This window comes from Theropithecus gelada, chromosome 1 (genome assembly GCF_003255815.1).
Source record: "Theropithecus gelada isolate Dixy chromosome 1, Tgel_1.0, whole genome shotgun sequence".
In the NCBI taxonomy this organism is placed as follows: Eukaryota; Metazoa; Chordata; class Mammalia; order Primates; family Cercopithecidae; genus Theropithecus; species Theropithecus gelada.
Genome location: NC_037668.1, coordinates 155,305,930 through 155,324,673, shown reverse-complemented (window position 1 = coordinate 155,324,673; position 18,744 = coordinate 155,305,930). Strand labels below are relative to the sequence as shown.

Here is an 18,744-nt window from a genome sequence, read left to right as displayed (position 1 = left end):
GGAAGCAGCTACACACTTGTTTTGTTCTTTCTCAAAATGCACAGCTTTCAGAATCAAAGAAAGTCCTGCCTCTCAAGCTGTTGTCTCTACTATGGGTTTAAAATAAATCCATTCAGACATTCAACAGATTTTTTCTTCTCAGCTTTATCTACTTTCTGTCTGAGAACAATGTGTATGGAGTATGACACATGATAAAGAAAAGAGTAATGGCTATAAAGAAGCACAAGGGGAAAAAACCCTCAGTTAATATTCCCAAATATACCTGTAATCTCAGCACTTTGGGAGGCCGAGTTGGTGGATCACTTGAGGTCAGGAGTTGGAGACCAGCCTGGCCAGCATGGTGAAACATACAAAAATTAGCCAGGCATGGTTGGAGGTACCTGTAATTCTGGCTACTTGGGAGGCTGAGGCATGAGAATCGCTTGAACCCGGGAGGTGGAGGTTACAGTGAGCTGAGACTGCACCCGTGCACTCCAGCCTGGGTGACAGAGTAAGACTTAGTCTCAAAAAAAAAAAAAAAAAAAAAAAAAAAATCCAAGCATTACATATTCTATTGGTAATAGTAATAGTAACTAATTATGATTGAGTATGTATTATGGGCCAGGTATGATGCTTAGCATTTCATGTTTATTATTTCAGTTAATCCTTACACCATCCCTATGATATGGTACAAATATTATCCTCATTTTATAAAAAGGAAGTTAAGGCTAACCTAAATTTGACTCTTTCCCTACCCTTTACATCCAGAGACCATTTCCCATGTCTGTTAGTTTCTTTGTTCTAGCCCTACCTCCATAAAATTAGGGATGAAAACTAGACCCTCTCTCTCAGCTCAGAAAGAGTCCAGCAAACTTTCAAAGGCAAGGCTGCTTTCTACTAAGTTGGAAAAGTGAGGGTCTTGCTGCACAGGCCTGCAGCTTGACCTGCACCCATCCCTCCTGCTGCTGTTAGCCATTCTCCTTCTAGGGCTTTCTATGGCCTAAAACTCAAGATCATCCAGAATCTTCTTCCAACCAGAAGGGACTGGGAGTCTGTCCTTCTCTTTAGCAACCTGCAGATCCTCATAGGAAATGATCACGGTAACTTCCCTTTATCTTTTCTAAAAGCCACATCTATAAAAGGGAGAAAGATGTCTCAAGAATGCAAACAAAACATAACTATAAGTTTGAATTTTCTCCTTTGATTTGGTGAGTTCCTTCTTTATCTAGCAAATATTAATATTTATTGAAGATGTACTAGGCACAGTTCTAGGTGCTACTGGAGATTTGGTGATGAGCAAGACAGATCAAATTCTTCCCCTTCTGAAATTTACACTCTATAGGGGCTGGTTTCTGGGGAGGGCAGACAGTGGCTGGAGGTTTTCAGCTTTCTTTTAAGTCACACTTCCCAGTAAGAAATGTGTTTTGCACAGCAATGTAGTATATTCCTTCTCCCTTCTGCCCCCACACAATAGAATCAGAGTTTTGTAGAACACTTGCTCTTATTAAATATAAAAACTAAAAACATAAAGTTAATATTGCCTTATTAATACTTGAATGCAGCTGGGTGTGGTGACTCACATCTGTAATCCCAGTACTTTGGAATGCTAAGTCAGGCAGATTGCTTGAGCCAAGGAGTTTGACACCATCCTGGGCGACATAATGAGACCCTGTCTCTACAAAAAATAAAACAAAATTAGCCAGGCCTGGTGGCAGGTGCTTGTGGTCCCAGCTACTCAGGTGACTGAGGTAGGAGGAGTGCTTGAACCTGGGTGGTTAAGGCTGCAGTGAGGTACGGTGGTGCTACGGCACTCCAGCCTGAGCGAGAGAGTGAGACCTCATCTCAAAACAAAAACAAAAACAAAAACAAAAAAACTTGAATGCAGCATAAGAAAACTTTCCCCAACAAGCATTACAAAAACAAGAGTCAGGCAAGATTGTATTTAATGCACTAGGAGTACTTGTCTGCTTCTAAGTTTATTCCAGTCCAGAACATACAAGGATAATTCTCACTGTGCATACATTCATGTGCCTGTTTCTTTCTCTCCTTTGTTTTAATTGGTTTTAAAAGTTGGAAATCCTTGTTCATACAAATAGGTAATTGTGAGTGGTGATAATAAAGATGCATTCTTTTTGCCTAGGAATGGAGATTCTTCTTTAATCTTACCCTACAATTATGATTCATTTAACGTCTTGTGATTACTCTTTCGTACAAACATAGAACTAAGCTGCAATAATTCATTCACCCCTTTTGGGCACCAAGTTTAGGTCACTTATTGATTCAGGGTTCTGAAAAGGAAATGAGTCTTTCATTTGAAACCTTTTATCTTGTGTTTACAATTTGTCATCTGGAAAATCATGATTGCATCTGGAAAATCACTCCAAGTTTGAAACTGAGGAGTGAAATATAACGATCTCCCTAATTTTATTTCCATCATACTGACTTTACTAATAATATCATTTTCAATATGTTGTAACAATATGAGGAACAAATAGGTGCTAGGGTGATTGCTCTTAAGGTGACTTGCCATAACAAAATGTCTTTGGAATCCTGGACGTGTTGGACTTGCTGAATTATATTGTTGTTTTCTCCCTGAAGTTATACATTTAAGTTCATTTAAGAAAAATCAATAACCTCCATTAAATACACTAATTAAAAATGCCAAACATTGTCTTTGAAAATGAGATTGCTTGCCAAATGAGATTGCTTTCCAACTAGAAAAACGTGACTGTCATTTCTGAGTTTATTCATCCTGCTTAATACTTTCCCTTACGTTTCCGTAGGATAACCAATGAATTTCAGTGAGCTTCAGCGTGAGAGTATGGTTCATTCCAGTCTCACCAAAACACATCAATATTTTGGTTATTGATGAGCTCTTTTTAATAAATTTAACAACCTTCATGATGTTTTCCAATACCTCTATGAGATTTAGCAGAATTACTTCAAGAGATGGCACATTTCTATTGATTCTGATTTCTAAACACAACTGTCATTAATAGTTTTTACAAATATTTTAATAGCTTTGCTGTTTTCTAGCAATATCAGCTGGCCCTGCCTGTCACTCATAATTCCATTATTACATTTTATTTTATTTTAAAACGTAAATTAAAATAATTAAATTTGCTATTTTCTTTTAGAGATAGGGACTCCCTATGTTGTCTGAGCTGGAAGGCAGTGCTTTTCTCAGACATGATCATAGCATGCTATATTCTTGAACTCCTCGGCTCAAGTGATCCTCCCTCCTCAGCTACCCAGGTAGCTGGGACTAAAGGTGCATGCCATCATGCCCAGCTCTATTTTTCCATTTTAGTAGATATTGACTAACAAAGCATTTTTCCACTTTTGTAAATATATACAATCCATTGTGTGTGCGGTTAAACAACACAAACACCCCCCCACACTCACACAGATCTTATTGTTTTGCATACATGAGAGGAGTTTAACAACTTGCAGTATCTGTGCTCTTTTGGTGATGGATCTCAAGGTCTATACTGGATTTTAACCACATGAGAAGCATGACTCTAGAAGGTTCTGCAGTAGCACAGATCTGACTAGAAATACTACTATCCCAAAGAATTGCACACTTCAATTTATTAGCTGATTTGGTATTAAAAATCATATTCATCATAGCTATTTATATTAGAGAATAATTTTTATGTTTTTATTTTGAAAGATTGATTTTTTAAAGTGGTTTCATTTTGAAGTAGTATAGGTACATAATAGTTTTATATATTTATGGGGTACATTTGATACTTTGATACAGGTATGCAATGTGTAATAATCACAATAGGGCAATTGGAGTATCCATCATCTCAAGCACTTATCATTTCTTTATGTTAGGGACATTCCAATTCCACTATTTTAGTTATTTTAAAGTAGACAACAATGTATTGTTAACTATAGTCACCCTACTGTGCTACCATATACTAGATCTTATTCATTTTATCTAACTGTATTTTTGTGCCCATTAACCATTTCCATTTTATCACCCTATCATTGCTACCCTTCCCAGTCTCTGGTAGCCATAATTGTACCCACTAATCTCCTCCCTGAGTTCAAATTTTTTTCTCACATATATGAGTGAGAACATGAGATATTCATCTTTCTACACCTGGCATACTGCACTTAACATAATGTCCCTCAGTTCTATCTGTGTTGGTACAAATGCCAGGATTTCATTCCTTTTAGTGGTTGAATAATATTCCATTCTCTGTATGTGCCACAGTTTTTTATCCATTCATTTGTTGACGGACTCTTAAGTTGATTCCGTATCTTGGCTATGGTGAATAGCACTTCACTAAACAGGGGAGTGCAGATATCTCTTTGATATACTGATTTCCTTTCTTTTGGATATATACCCAGCAGTAGGATTGCTGGATCATATGGTAGTTCTATTTTTCATTTTTTGAGGAACCTCCATAGTGTTCTCTATAGTGGTTGTACAAATTTACATTTCCACAAACAGTGTACAAGGGTTTCCCTTTCTCCACATCCTCACTAGCTTTCGTTATTGCCCGTCTTTTGGATAAATGCCATTTTAATTGGGGTGAGATAATATTTCATTGTAGTTTTCATTTGCATTTCTCCAATGATTTGATGTTGAGCATTTTTCCTGTACCTGTTTGCCATTTGTATGCCTTCTTTTGAGAAATGTCTATGTAGATCTTTTATCCATTTTTAAATTGGATTATTATTTTTTTCCTAATGAGTTGTTGGAGCTCCTTATATATTGTGGTTACCCTTTGTCAGATGGGTAGTTTGCAAATATTTCCTCCCATTCTGTGACTCGTCACTTCACTTTGTTGATTTTTTGCTTTGCTGTGCAGAAGCTTTTTAGCTTGATGTGATCCCAGTTGTCCATTTTTGCTTCGGTTGCTTGTGCTTCTGAGGTCTTACTCAAGAAATCTTTGCTCAGACCAATGTTCTGGAGAGTTAGAAGAATAATTTTTCAACAACTGTGTGAGACCCATTTTCTCTTTTGTCCAACCATATGTAACTAAGTCTCGTTTACAGTTTATAGAACAGGCCAGGCGCGTTGGCTCATACCTGTAATCATCTCACTTTGTTAGGCTGAGACGGGCGAATCACTTGAGGTCAGGATTTCAAAACCAGCCTGGCCAAAATGGTGAAACCCCCTCTCTACTAAAAACGCACACAAAAATTAGCCGGGCGTGGTGGCGGGCACCTGTAATCCCAGCTACTTGGGAGGCTGAGGCAGGAGAATCACTTGAACCTGGGAGGTGGAGGTTGCAGTAAGCCGAGATTGTGCCATTGCACTCCAGTCTGGACCACAGGTTGAATCTCCACCTCAACAAAACAAAACAAAACAAAACAAAACAAACAAACAAAAAAACAGTTAATAGAACAACAGAGAAATTGTGTCAATAATTTTTTGTCCTTTGTTTTCTTTTAAAAATGTTTGAAGGGCTTATTAGTAAGTCTAGCATGCTGTGTTTCCAAGTGTCCTCCTAGTTTTGAAGGTGTCATTGCAAATAATATATTGGGGTTTGTCACTTTTGTTGGATTTTATGCACTGAAAATTTTTAAAAAAATAATCCGTCTTATAAAGCTGTGCATTCTCTTTTTCTTTTTAAAAGACATATCAAATGAAGTTGAAGCTAACTAATTAGAATCAATCATTTTCTCAACATTGTCACTATTTACAGTTCTAGGTTGAACTTGGGCATTTCTCTAATTTTTCCTTCATCATTCTTTTCTAATAAGAAGAAATCCTGTTAAAGGGAAATTCATGCTCATTTAACAAAATACACATTTGATGCAAACCTGAGACATATCTCACTTGACAATGTTCTTTCAGAAAAAGGCTTTACAATGAACTCTGACTAATGTTAACATAAAATATAAACAGCTAATTATCTTATAAATATCATGGGCATATTCATATCATATATCAGAAAATCAAATGAGATGTTTGTTTTTAGAAGGTAGAATGACTTGTACTAGCCAACTGATATTCATCATAGTCTTTTTTTTTTTTTTAAATTCTTTTTGAGACAGAGTCTCACTCCATCACCCAGGCTAGAGTGCAGTGGTGCGATCTTGGTTCACTGCAGTTTCCACCTCCCAGGTTCAAGCGATTATCCTGCCTCAACCTCCCAAGTACCTGGGATTACAGGTGTGTACCACCATGTCTGGCTAATTTTTTTTTTTTTTTTTTTTTTTTGTGGTAAAGATGCAGTTTCACCATGTTGGCCAGGTTGGTCTCGAACTCTTGGCCTCAAGTGATCCACCCGCCTCAGCCTCTGTAAATGCTGGGATTATAGGCGTGAGCCACTGTGCTTGGCCCCTCATAGTCTTTTATTAGCTTTCTTAATCCCGCTCATAGCAATTGGATGTAGTATTTCTTACAGTGTTCACAATTCCTAAAAAAGTCCAGTGATGTGTTCTCATATTTTCTATTTTATTCTAATTGCTTATTCTACTCTATTTCATTTTGTTAAAAAATAAGTAAAAAAAAAAAAATTAAATGTAGTTGTGACCCATTAAGTTTATTTTACAACCTACTATGGTATTTTGTCTTCCAAGTAGTCTGAATAATGGTGACATAAATAATAAATATATAAACAAATGAGAGAAGTTCAGAGAGTGGTAAGTGCTATAGGAAAATGTAAAAGAATAATGTGATAGAAGAGAGTGACTGGGCAGAGATTAATTTTGCCAGGGATTGAATTTACCCTGGATAGGAAGGGTTCTTGGAGATGCTAATGAATTGCACTCTGCATAGTTTAGGTTACTGATATGAGCCTGTTCTTCAGCATTTATGAGTAGTTTGAACTATATCATTTTAATTGTACTTCTGATTTGCCTATTGTTTTGTGTATATCTGGTGAATCCCCAGCCAGACTGCAACTTCCTGCAGGAGAAGTCTTTTTTCCCTTTTTATAAAATCTCCCCCAATACTCAGTTTTGTGCTGTGTGTAAAGTTGGTGCTAGACAAATGCTAGTTCAATGTTGATTATTGAAAATCACAATAAACCAGGGTGGACATTCTTATAGGTGGAGCAGACAAAAGCCTATGCCAGATGGTCAGGGTTGGGTAGATCCTTGAATCCTTCAAAATAGCTCATGATTGCTCCTTGAGTGTGAATCTTTGTAATTAGAAATTCACTCCTTTGTCTTCCAGCCTCTATCAATGAAGTCTTAGCAACCATTTATGCCTCTGTTGAATGAGTATAATTCTATGGCTGAGTCACGGCTGAACTTAAAAGGAGGATTGGCCTGGTTAATCCCTCCTAAGCGCCAGTTTTTCTGTCTGGAGAGTTGCTACCAGATACTCAGGTCTGCCTGTCAGGATGGGACGCCCCAGTGGAATACTTAGATTCTACTAATTGAGAGTCAGAGAGAAAACACACCCAGTGCAGGTGCCTGATTAATGACTTACGATTAAAGTAATAGTATAGAGAGGGATTGACCATTTATTACTCACATTTATATACTAATTTTGGTATTTTTATTTTTAAGGAAATACAATACCAAGGCACAAATTGGTTCCCTCCTTTAAACCTCAATTATCATCAATTTTGCTCTATTTACTCTATTTCTGGTTTGCTTCTCAACTTCAGGGAGGACTCTCCTTGGCTTTGCTTGTAGTCAGAACTGAAGCCTTTCAAGCCAAGGCATGTCCGGTCATGTCTTGCCTCAGGGCTGACTGCTCTGGCTCCAAGTCGGGAAGATCCAGAGGCCTTACTGCTCCAAGACAAGCAGAGATCCTCAAAGTTCAGCCACTTCTGCCTGTGTGTGAAGCATTAAAGGCAGGGGAGAATCTCCCTCCTCTCCCTCTCCTCCCATCTATACTCTCCCCAACCCAACTTTTCTCCTGGTGTTTAGACTTTGACGTTGGTTTACTCCATTAATCTTATTTCTCATTTCCAAAAGGAACTTAGTTTCCTACCGTCCATTCCTTCTACTCCAATCCCTGGCATTTAAAAGATGTTTATGCTTTTTAACAAGTGGTATTGGGAATGTTGGATCACCATATGCAAAAGATTGAAGCTGGACCCTTATCTAATATCAAATACAAAAATTAACTTGAAATGGATCAAACCCCTAATCATAAGAATTAAAATTATAAAAATTTCAGAGGAAAATATAGGAAAAAAGCTTCATGACATTGGTTTCTTGGATAGGACATTAAAAATACCAGCAACTGGCCAGGCATGATGGTTCATGCCTGTAATCTCAGCACTTTGGGACGCCGACGTGGGAGGTTCACTTGAGCTCAGTAGTTCGAGACCAGCCTGGGCAACATAGTGAGACCTCTTCTCTACTAAAGATAAAAACAGGCCGGGCGCGGTGGCTCAAGCCTGTAATCCCAGCACTTTGGGAGGTCGAGACGGGCGGATCACGAGGTCAGGAGATCGAGACCATCCTGGCTAACACAGTGAAACCCCGTCTCTACTAAAAAATACAAAAAAAAAAAATAGCCGGGCGAGGTGGCGGGCGCCTGTAGTCCCAGCTACTCGGGAGGCTGAGGCAGGAGAATGGCGTAAACCCGGGAGGCGGAGCTTGCAGTGAGCTGAGATCCGGCCACTGCACTCCAGCCTGGGCGACAGTGCGAGACTCCCTCTCAAAAAAAAAAAAAAAAAAAAAAAAAACAATTAGCCAGGCATGGTGGCATATCCTGATGGTCCCAGCTACTTGGGAGGCTAAGGCAGGAGTATCGCTTGAGCCCTGGAGATGGAGGCTGCAGTGAGCTATGAATGTGCCATTGCACTACAGCCTTGGTGACAGTGAGGCCCTGTTTCAAAAAACAAAATAAAAACAAAAACAAAAAAAAGCAACAAAAGAAAAAATAGTTAAATTAGACTTCACCAAAACTAAAATGTCTGTGCATCAAGTGACACAATCAGCAGAGTGAAAAGACAACCCATGGGATGGGAGAACATATTTGCAAATCATATATTTGATGAGGGATTAATATCCAGAATGTGTAAAGAACTCCTACAACTTAACAAGAAAACCAACAATACAATTTAAAAAAATGGGCATAGGACTTGATTAGACAGTTCTCCAGAGAAGGTATGTAAATGACCAATAAGCATATGAAAAGATGATCAACATCATTAATCCTTAGGGAAATGTAAATTAAAACTACAAGGAGATACTACCCCATACTGATTAGAATGGCTAGTATAAAAACAAATAAAAAAATAACAAGTATTGGTGAGGATATGGAGAAATTGCACTGTTGATGGGGATGTAAAATGGTACAGCCTCTATATAAAATAGTATGGCAATTCTTCATAAAAATTAAAAACAGAATTACCATATGATTCAGCAATTTCACTTCTGGGTATATACTCAAAAGAACCCAATGCAGGGTCTCAAAGAGATGTTTGTATATCTGTGTTCATGGCAGCATTATTCACAATAGCCAAAAGAAGAAAGCAACTCAAGAGTCCATAGAGAGATAAATGGAAAAAATGTGTGACATACATACAATGGAATATTAGCAGTTTTAAAAAGGAAGGAAATTCTGACATGTGTCAGCTTAAAATAAAATCACACATTTTTTATACATTTAGAAAAGAGACTTTATTTCTTCTATAAGGTTGCAGACTGCAGGGTGGCCATCTTACAGGCTGAGAAGTGCAGCCTCTGGTTTTTTAAAGCCATTCAGCCACTCTTACGTCTTTTGATTGGAGAGTTTAGTCCATTTACATTCAATGTTATAATTGATAAGTAAGGACTTACTCCTGCCATTTTGTTATTTGTTTTCTGGTTGTTTGGTGGTCTTCTCTTCCTTCTTTCCTTCCTTCCTGTGTTCCTTTTAGTGAAGGTGATTTTCTCTGGTGGTTATGTTTTAATTTCTTGCTTTTTATTTTTTATGTATCTGTTGTATGTTTTTGATTCAAGGTTACCATGAGGCTTGAAAATTATATCTTATAACACATTATCTTAAATTGATGACAACTTAACACTAAGTGCATAAACAAACAAGCAAGCAAAGAGAAAACTAATGAAAACTCTATATTTTAACTTGCTTACCCTACTTTTTAACTTTTTGTTGTTTCTATTTATATCTTATTGTATTGTTTATGTCTTGAAATGTTGTGGTAGCTATTATTTTTAATTGCTTCCTCTTTCAGTCTTTTCACTCAAGATATGAGTAGTTCACACACCACAATTACTGTGTTAAAATATTCTGTGTTTTTCTGTGTATGTACTATTACCAGTGAGTTCTGCACCTTCAGATGATTTCTTACTGCTCATTAACGTCCTTTTCTTTCAGATTGAAGAACTCCCTTTGGCATTTCTTGTACAGGGCTGGTGTTGATGAAAAATCCTTTAGCTTTTGTTTGTCTGGAAAAGCCTTTATTTCTATACTTTTATGTTTGAAGGATATGGTTCACTGAATATACTATTCTAAGATAATTTTTTTTTCCTCAGCACTTTAAACATGTCATGCCACTCTCTCTTGGCCTGTAAGGTTTCCCCTGAAAAGTCTGCTGCCAGACATATTGGCGTTCCATTGTAGGGCTTTTTTTAAAATTTATTTTTGTTTTTTGAGACATAGTTTCATTCTGTTGCCCAGGTTGGAGTGCAGTGATGCAACCTCAGCTCACTGCAACCTCTGCCAACCAGGTTTAAGTGATTCTCCTGCCTCAGCCTCCCAAGTAGCTGGGATTAGAGGCACCCACCACCATGCCTGGCTAATTTTGTATTTTTAGTAGAGACAGGGTTTCCCCCATGTTGGTCAGGTTAGTCTCAAACTCCTGACCTCAGGTGATCTACCTGCCTCGGCCTCCCAAAGTGTTAGCCAGGTGTGAGCCACTGTGCCTGGCCAGTATCCTTTCTTTATCCTTGACCCTTGGAAGTTTGATTATTAAATGTCTTGAGGTAGTCTTATTTAGGTTAAATCAGCTTGGTGTTTTATAACCTTCTTCTACTTGGATATTGATCTATTCCTCTAGGTTTGGAAAGTTCTCTGTTATTATACCTTTCAATAAACTTTCTACCCCTATCTTTTCTCAACCTCCTCTTTAAGGCCAATAACTCTCAGATTTGCCTTTTGAGGCTATTTTGTAGATCTTGTAGGTGTACTTCATGTTTTTAAATTATTTTTTCTTTTGTCTCCTGTGTATTTTTCTTTTGTCCACTGTGTATTTTCAAATAGTCTGTCTTCAAGCTCACTAATTCTTTCTTCTACTCAATCAATTCTGCTATTAAAGGACTCAGATGCATTCTTCAGCATATCAATTGTATTTTTCAGTTCCAGAATTTTGGGCTTAATTCTTTTCAATTATTTCAATTGCTTCATTAAATTTACCTGATAGGATTCTGAATTCCTTCTCATGTTATCTTGAATTTCATTGAGTTTCTTCAAAAGAGCTATTTTGAATTCTCTGTCTGAAAGGTCACTCTGGGAGCGATGCCTTATTTAGTTTGTTTGGTGACATCATGTTTTCCTGGATGGTCTTGATGCTTGTGAATGTGTGTCAGTGTCTGGGCATTGAAGAGTTAGGTATTTATTGTAGTCTTCACAGTGTGGGTTTGTTTGTCCTCATCCTTCTTGGGAAGGTTTTCCAGGTATTCAAAGGGACTTGGGTGTTGTGATCTTAGTTTTGGGTCACTGCAGTCATTTCTGCATTAGGGGGCACCCCAAGCCCAGGAATGCTATGGCTCTTGCAGACTCAGAGGTACCACCTTAGTGGTCTTGCATAAGATCTGAAAGAATCTTTCCCCAGCTGCTGCTGGAGGATGAGGGAGGGGTAGCGTCTGCAATTCAAGACTGTCTTTTCTACGCTTTTCAGTGCCTCTTTCAGTGATACAAAGTTAAAACCTGGTACTGCAATGGCCCACTTGATCTCTGGTTCTTATTAAGGTGTGTTTTTGTGGATAGTCGTTCATTTTGTTGTTCTTGAAGGGAGGACAATTGGTAGAGGCTTATATTTGGCCATCTTGCCCCACCTTTCTTAGATTTTGATAAATTTTAAGGGTTCTCATATTGCCGAATTGCTTACCCAACTAAACATTGTGTGTGAGTGCTATCACATAGCACCCATGCCAGGCTGTAATGTTATTTATTAATTTTTTGCCAACTTAATGTGTGAAAATTGTGTGTTCTTATTTTACTATGCATTTCATTGAGATTTTTGCAATATATTTTGTTTCCTAATTTTATTTCCCTCCTCCTTTTTCTAGTGGGTTGTCTATAAATGTGTCTTGCTCATCTATAATTGGTTTCTAATGTTTTCTTATTGGTTGTATTCACTCTATATATAATTTTAAAATTAACACTTTGCAAATTTCTTGCAAATACCCCAGTCTATTGCTAATCTTTAAATTTTTGCTATTATGGCCAAGCACGGTGGCTCACACCTGTAATCCCAGCACTTTGGGAGGCTAAGGCAGGTGCATCACTTGAGGCCAGGAGTTCGAGACCAGCCTGGCCAACAAGGCAAAACCCTGTCTCTACTAAAAATTACAAAAATTAGCCAGGTGTGGTGGCTGGTGCATGCCTGTAATCCCAGCCACTCAGGTGGATAAGCCACGAGAATTGCTTGAATCTGCAGTGAGCTGAGATCATGCCCCTGCACTCAGTCTGGGTGACAGAGTGAGACTCTCTCTGAAATATATATATACACACATAAATTTTGGCTATTTTTATTTAGTTGATGTTTCTGATTGCCTGTGTTTAAATCTACTTTTATCTCCTTTGTGTTCTCTGGTGAATTTAAAGTGTGTTTATAGATAGGGGTTAAATCACACTGAACCTATATTAACAACAGCATCTTTTAGAAATTATGTAGGAGCTGTTATCACATCCCTGTCTCTAAGTCTGACACTACCTGAGTCGAGTTCTTATTCCACCACTCCCTCTGCCAAACCCTTGGATCTAGAGTTGCCAGATAAAATACCCAGTTAAATTTGATTTTCAGATACGTAGGATGTAAATTTGAATTTCAGATAAACATTTTTTTTTTTTTTTTGGTAGAGATGGAGTTTCATCATGTTGGCCAGGCTGGTTTCAAACTCCTGGATTCAAGTTATCTGCTCACCTTGGCCTCCCAAAGTGCTGGGATTACAAGCTTCCTGTAAGTACTTTTTTCTTTTTTTAAACACAAGTATATTCAAATATTGCATGGGTCATAGTGATACTAAAAAGTTACATATTGTTCACCTGAAATTATGTACTTATTTTTTGAGACAGAGTCCGGCTCAGTCACCCAGGTTGGAGTGCAGTGGTGCTATCTGAGCTCACTGCAACCTCTGCCTCCCGGGTTCAAGCGATTCTCATGCCTCAGCCTCCCAAGTGGCTGGGATTACAGGCGCAGGCCACCACACCCGGCTAATTTTTGTATTTTTAGTAGAGAGGGGGTTTCACCATGTTGGCCAGGCTGGTCTCAAACTCCTGGCCTCAAGCGACCCTCCTGCTACGGCTCCCAAAGTGCTGAGATTACAGGTGTGGGCCACCGTGCCCACCCTGAAATTCAATTTTAATTGAGTATGCTGTATTTTTATTTGTTAAATCTGGCACTCCTATTTGGGGCTAGTTTACTAACACCTGCTTACTGAACACCATCCTGTACTAGATTTTGGGGTGGGTGGGTTGGGAGAAAGCAGAAAGAAAAGATGGCTCCAGCTCTTGGAGAGTTCATACTCTGGTTTCCTGGAGAATTCTACAATCGTTAAAATAATCCTCTCGACCATTACAATGACTGCTAGATGAAATTTCTGAGAGCACAGCTTCCGCATTTCCCTGCTGCCTAGGGCAGAGTTATCCACTTTTACCTTATCATAGAACCACCTGAGCCGCCCCTGCCATGGACAGTCTGATTCATTTGGTTTGGGGAGGGATCCAGAAGCCCGAGGTTTTAAGGAGAGCCAGGTGATTATGCTGCAATAAGTCTGTAGAACTCTGGCAAGCCTGTCTGTTGGCTCAGGTTTGGAGGCCTCCGAGCAGCAACATCGTGCCAATTACACCCCGTTGGGGCATCTTCAGATCTTTCACTCTTTTCACAACGCAATCAAAATCTTCGTACCCATTTTGCAGTAGTGATCTCTGTAAGTTGTTTTACAATTCATAAAGTTTATTCTGTTTGATCTTCACTCTAATTTACAAGGAAAAGCAGGGAAGTTTATTTCTGTTTTACAGAGGTGGACAGGGAGGCTCACAGGGGCTAAGTTCACACAGCAAGCCCTCGAAACTGCCAGGGCTGCAAAGCCCGCCCTCTTTCCACCGCACCGAACTACCTTCCTTTCGCCTACAAAACGTAGGTGGGGACCACTGGTGTTGGAATGAAGGCCCACCTCGAGTTTCAGGTGACTTCCACTCTGCAATTAACTTGCAGGCAGCCCCACACCTGCAAGGAACATACAGGTGGGGGGAGAGATATACACGCCAGGGTCAGTGGAAACCAGCAGCCGAGGGGTGAGCGGGGCTAGGGGTCCCGGGCCGCCGGCGGGGCACACGCGGTTCGGAGAGGCAGGCCGCTCTGTGGCCAGTCCCCCTGCAGCAGCACGGCCTGCTCGCCACCGCCCCGGGAGCGCCGCGGGTTCCCGAGGCCGGGCGCGGAGGGCGCGCGGGCACGGCGGCAGGGGCGTGCTCAGAGGACGCGCGCTGGACTACTCCTCCAAAGGGCAGCTCCGGGGGAAAAAGGGTGGCGTCCCGGGGAAGCCCGCAGCCGCCGCCGATGTCGCTGGGACTCGGAAGTGCCGAAAGAGGGGTGTTGGGAACTCGCGGCGCGCGTGAACGTTGCCGTCGCCGCCGCCCGGGACAGCCCGGAGGTTGGTAACTGGTGACCGTAGTGGGTCCTGGGGAGGTTAGATGGTGAATTTTCTGCGTCAGTTTACTTCGTTAAAAAAAAAATGCACAAAACGCTTTCCGTTTCCTACCCCAGTTCCCGTGTGCGCGCCCGAGGGCGGGACAGAGGAAGTTCCCGGTCGGGCGAAGGAGACAAAAGCGGCGGGGGCCGCGCGCTCAGTGCGCCCGGGCAAAGGCGGGGATCTGGGCGCCGGGACATGTCCGCGCACGGCCCAGCTGGCGTCCTCTCTCCTTGGCTTCGTCCCCAGCTTCCGGCACTGCTGCGGGGAGTTGCGAACTCTGGTCCCCTTGGCAGTATCAGCGGTGCGCCTGCCTGCCTGCCTCCTGTGACTCCAGGGACTCTAAAGTTAGAGACTTCCTTTGCGTTCTGTCTTCAGGACTCAGTTTCCTTCCTCTGTTCTGAGTCTAACCTTCAGGTGACAGGTCTTTATGCGGAAAACCCCTCCCCCCAATCCTCACCAGAGGTGCTTTACGGGTAGCATTGTGTTAAAAAATGTGTTGCTACCTGTGTTCGTTGCTCTTGGATCAGGATTGTAGAGCTAGGGCATTTGGCATCCTCGGAGGCTTGCATTATGTGGGAGTGAGACATTGCTTCTCTGTCTCTTTCTGTTTTTGTTGTTGTTTGTGTTTTTGAGACGGAGTTTGGCTCTTATCGCCCAGGCTGGAGTGCAATGGCACAATCTAAGCTCACTGCAACCTTCGCATCCCCGTTTCGAGCGATTCTCCAGCCTTGCCTCCTGAGTAGTTGGGATTACAGGCATGCGCCACCAAGCCCGGCTAATTTTGTATTTTTAGTAGCGACGGGGGTCTCACCATGTTGGCTAGGCTGGTCTGGAACTGTTGTCCTCAGGTAATCTGCCCGCCTCGGCCTCCCAAAGTGCTGGGATTACAGGCGTGAGCCACCGCGCCTGGCATCTCATTCATTCTCAGAGCTAAGGACCGATTTCAATGTGATTAAGTGCTATGGGAACGCAAGGAGAAGAGAGGGAAGGCTTCATTGAAGAAGTGGTAGTTAATTGAAGGAGACTTTGAGGACTGATTTTTTCCCCCTTCCATTCCTCATGTTCCATTTTCCCTGTGATTTTTCTCCCTCCTTTCTGGTTGCCAGTCAGTCCTTAATTGTGAATAAGTGTTTGATAAGGACAGCTCTGACCTGAGAGATTCCATTAATGTTAATTTAAGGAGACTATGTGCTTGTTAGGTGCTTTAGATACATTATTTCTAAACCTTACAGTAACTGGGAAAGATAGGTGGTGGTATAGCTTTTCACAGTGGGATAGAGAAAGCCTTGGAGGGGAGCCAAAGCCGCAGACTAGTACATGTCAGGGCTGGGTTTTGGACTCCTCTTTTGGATCAACGCCTGTGCTTTATCTGCTGTTTACTTTGTCCCTTCCTTGGGAGTAGGTTAGATGGATGAACTTAGGGTGAAAGTCAAGTCTCTGGAGGGAGCAGCCATTTTTGTGGGTGGCCAGATGTTGGGAGCTCTGTAGGTAGCATCACGAATTTGCGAGCATGGGCCTTAACTGCACCCCCAGCTTCCAGATGGACCTGGCCCAGGGGGAAGTGTTCCCCAAAGTAGTGGTCCCAACCTTTCTGGCACCAAGGACCGGTTTCATGGAAAATAATTTTTTCATGGACGGGGGAGGTGGGGATGGTTTGGGATAATTCAAGCGCGTTACATTTATTTTGTTTATTTGTTTTGAGATAGAGTCTTGCTGGGTCACCCAGGCTGGAGTGCAGTGGCACGATACCAGCTCACTGCAACCTCCACCTCCCGGGATCAAGCAGTTCTCGTGCCTCAGCCTGCCGAGTAGCTTACAGGCGTGCGACACCACACCCGGCTAATTTTTGCATTTTTAATAGAGACAGGATTTCACCACGTCAACCAGGCTGGTCTCAAATTCCTGAACTCGAACTCAAGCCATCCTCTCCTTGGCCTCCCACAGTGCTGGGATTACAGGTGTGAATCACCATGCCCCCCCTGCATTACATTTATTGTGGACTTTATTTCTATTGTTACATTGTAATATACAATGAATACAACTCACCATAGAGTAGAATCAGTGGGACCCCTGAGCTTGTTTTCCTGCAACTAGGCGGTCCCATCTGATGGTGTTGGTAGACATGGACACGCAAAGTCTGTTTGCTTATGTCCAGTCTACTCCATAGTCTCATTTTGGTTGCTGTCACTGCAGAAGACCCTGCTTCACAAAGATAGGATGTTGGCAATGGAAGCAGGCTTTTTGGTGCTTTTGTGGCAATCTCAGGATGTTTCGCCTTGACTTTAATCCAGAATGTATGGAGATGTGAAGTTGTCTCAAACGTACTTCTAGGGCCCCATCATTTGCCATCTCAAGCAGCTGGTCCTCTTCTGGCATGGACAAAGTCAATTCACCTGGCTTATTCACAAATGGGTGTAGGATCCTTCCCGGTTCGTGGGTCTCTTGTAGTTGGGAAGTAATGCTCAAACTCTTGAAAGCTGAGATAGGTGATCATGCACCAGTTGGGAGAGAGAAGGCCCTGACTTAGTCTCTTTCAAAATCTCTGCTAATGTTTGAAACATGTCAGAAATCCGTGTTCACTTGTCGCCCCAATAATTCCAGTTTGGTTTTGAGTGCAGCCACTTATCTGTTGACTTGAACACAATCTGAGGGGACAGATTGAATTTGTTGAGTAGGTAAGCAAGTAAGCAAGTTTTGCTACCCCTTCTGTGAAATGTGCTGCCAGTGGTGACTGTTTTTTCTAAAAGAAATCCCTGGAGTGGCCCTCATAACTCAAACTCTGGCCAGTGATCTATCTTTAGAAAGCCATCCCACTTCTGTGTATAAAAGATGTGTGTGCCCTACGTCCATCTCATAAAGCTGTGTGAACAGATGTGAGTTAAGGGCATGTACTTTAATGTGGTTGATAATTTTAATCATATCCTGCAAAACGTTGTTAAGTTTAGGTGACATTTTCCGGCTAGCCAGCACTTCTCTATGAATGTAACAGTGCATAGACTCACATTCAGAAGTGACCTCTTTGACCCGAGTAGTGAAACCAGCCGTAGCAGTCACTCTGCTCATGCACGAAATGACCAATTCAGTTTTCAAAGACTTGAATAATTCTACAGCTGTGATGTTGGTTAGCAACAAAAGTGCAAGTGACACATCCTCGTGCATCTAACATCCTCATGCATATCCTCCTGAAAACCATATCACACAAAAACAAGCATTGTTGCCTTGTCAGCATTGGTAGACTAGTCAATCTGGATTGCATTCTGCAGTGACTCATTAATCCTCTCTAACAATTGTGCCTCAATATCCTCTGCTATTTCAATTCGCCTAGTTATGCTGCTAGAGAAGAACACATGCCACCTTTTGAACTGCAGCCTCTCCTAAAAGTTCAGAACAAATGTCCTTAGAAGTAGGCAGGACCAACTCTTCACCAATAGTAAAGGGCTTCTTAGCTTTAGCAATATGGTTAGCCACTAAGAATGATGCTCTCATTGCAGACACATTTGATGAAATGGTAGCCTTCAATAATTGCTTCTGTTCTTTGTGCTTATGTTTTTTCTTTTGAAACACTCCAAAGGTTTGTCTTTTAATGCAGGGTGCTTGGTCTCCATGTGGTGAAGCAGTTTTGAAGGTTTCATGGCTTCATTGGATAGCCAGTAGCCACATGTTATACAAAGTGGGTTTGGAGAATGTGAATCACCTGTTGCAATGAACCTGTAATTTGAGTTTGACTCCTGGTATTTTCTTTTAAATGCAGCTTTCTTTTTGTTGGCAGTCTTAGCGTCTTCTGTCTCATCATTGGGTCTTTCCCCCTTTTCAAAGAAGCTTACCAGTGATGTTTGTTTTTTACTCATTTCGGCTAGGGTTAACTTGTGGGCTTACCAAAACTGTGACTGAGACAAATGTGCAGCGTAGGAAACAGGCACAGCTGGAAGTGGTAAATAAAATAATGGGCGGGCCACGAGTGGACTAAAATAGGTG

The 18,744-nt window shown here is 41.2% G+C and overlaps 1 protein-coding gene across 8 annotated transcripts in view; it reads left to right on the top strand.

The window, feature by feature from the left end:
• Nucleotides 1-13,874: 13,874 nt before the first annotated feature.
• Nucleotides 13,875-18,744, top strand: part of HHAT (hedgehog acyltransferase) — a 345,552-nt gene continuing 340,682 nt past the window's right edge. For 2 of the 8 annotated variants that reach the window (XM_025389801.1, XM_025389761.1), the window contains exon 1: nucleotides 13,875-14,007. Coding sequence is in view for 2 of the 8 variants with exons in the window: in XM_025389730.1 (XP_025245515.1) it covers nucleotides 14,965-15,113 (149 nt within the window). In the remaining 6 variants the exon portion in view is untranslated. Of the gene's footprint in view, nucleotides 14,008-14,531; nucleotides 14,731-14,927; nucleotides 15,114-18,744 lie in introns of those variants that run through there. The other 6 variants (XM_025389791.1, XM_025389752.1, XM_025389741.1 and 3 more) reach the window with 5 other exon arrangements.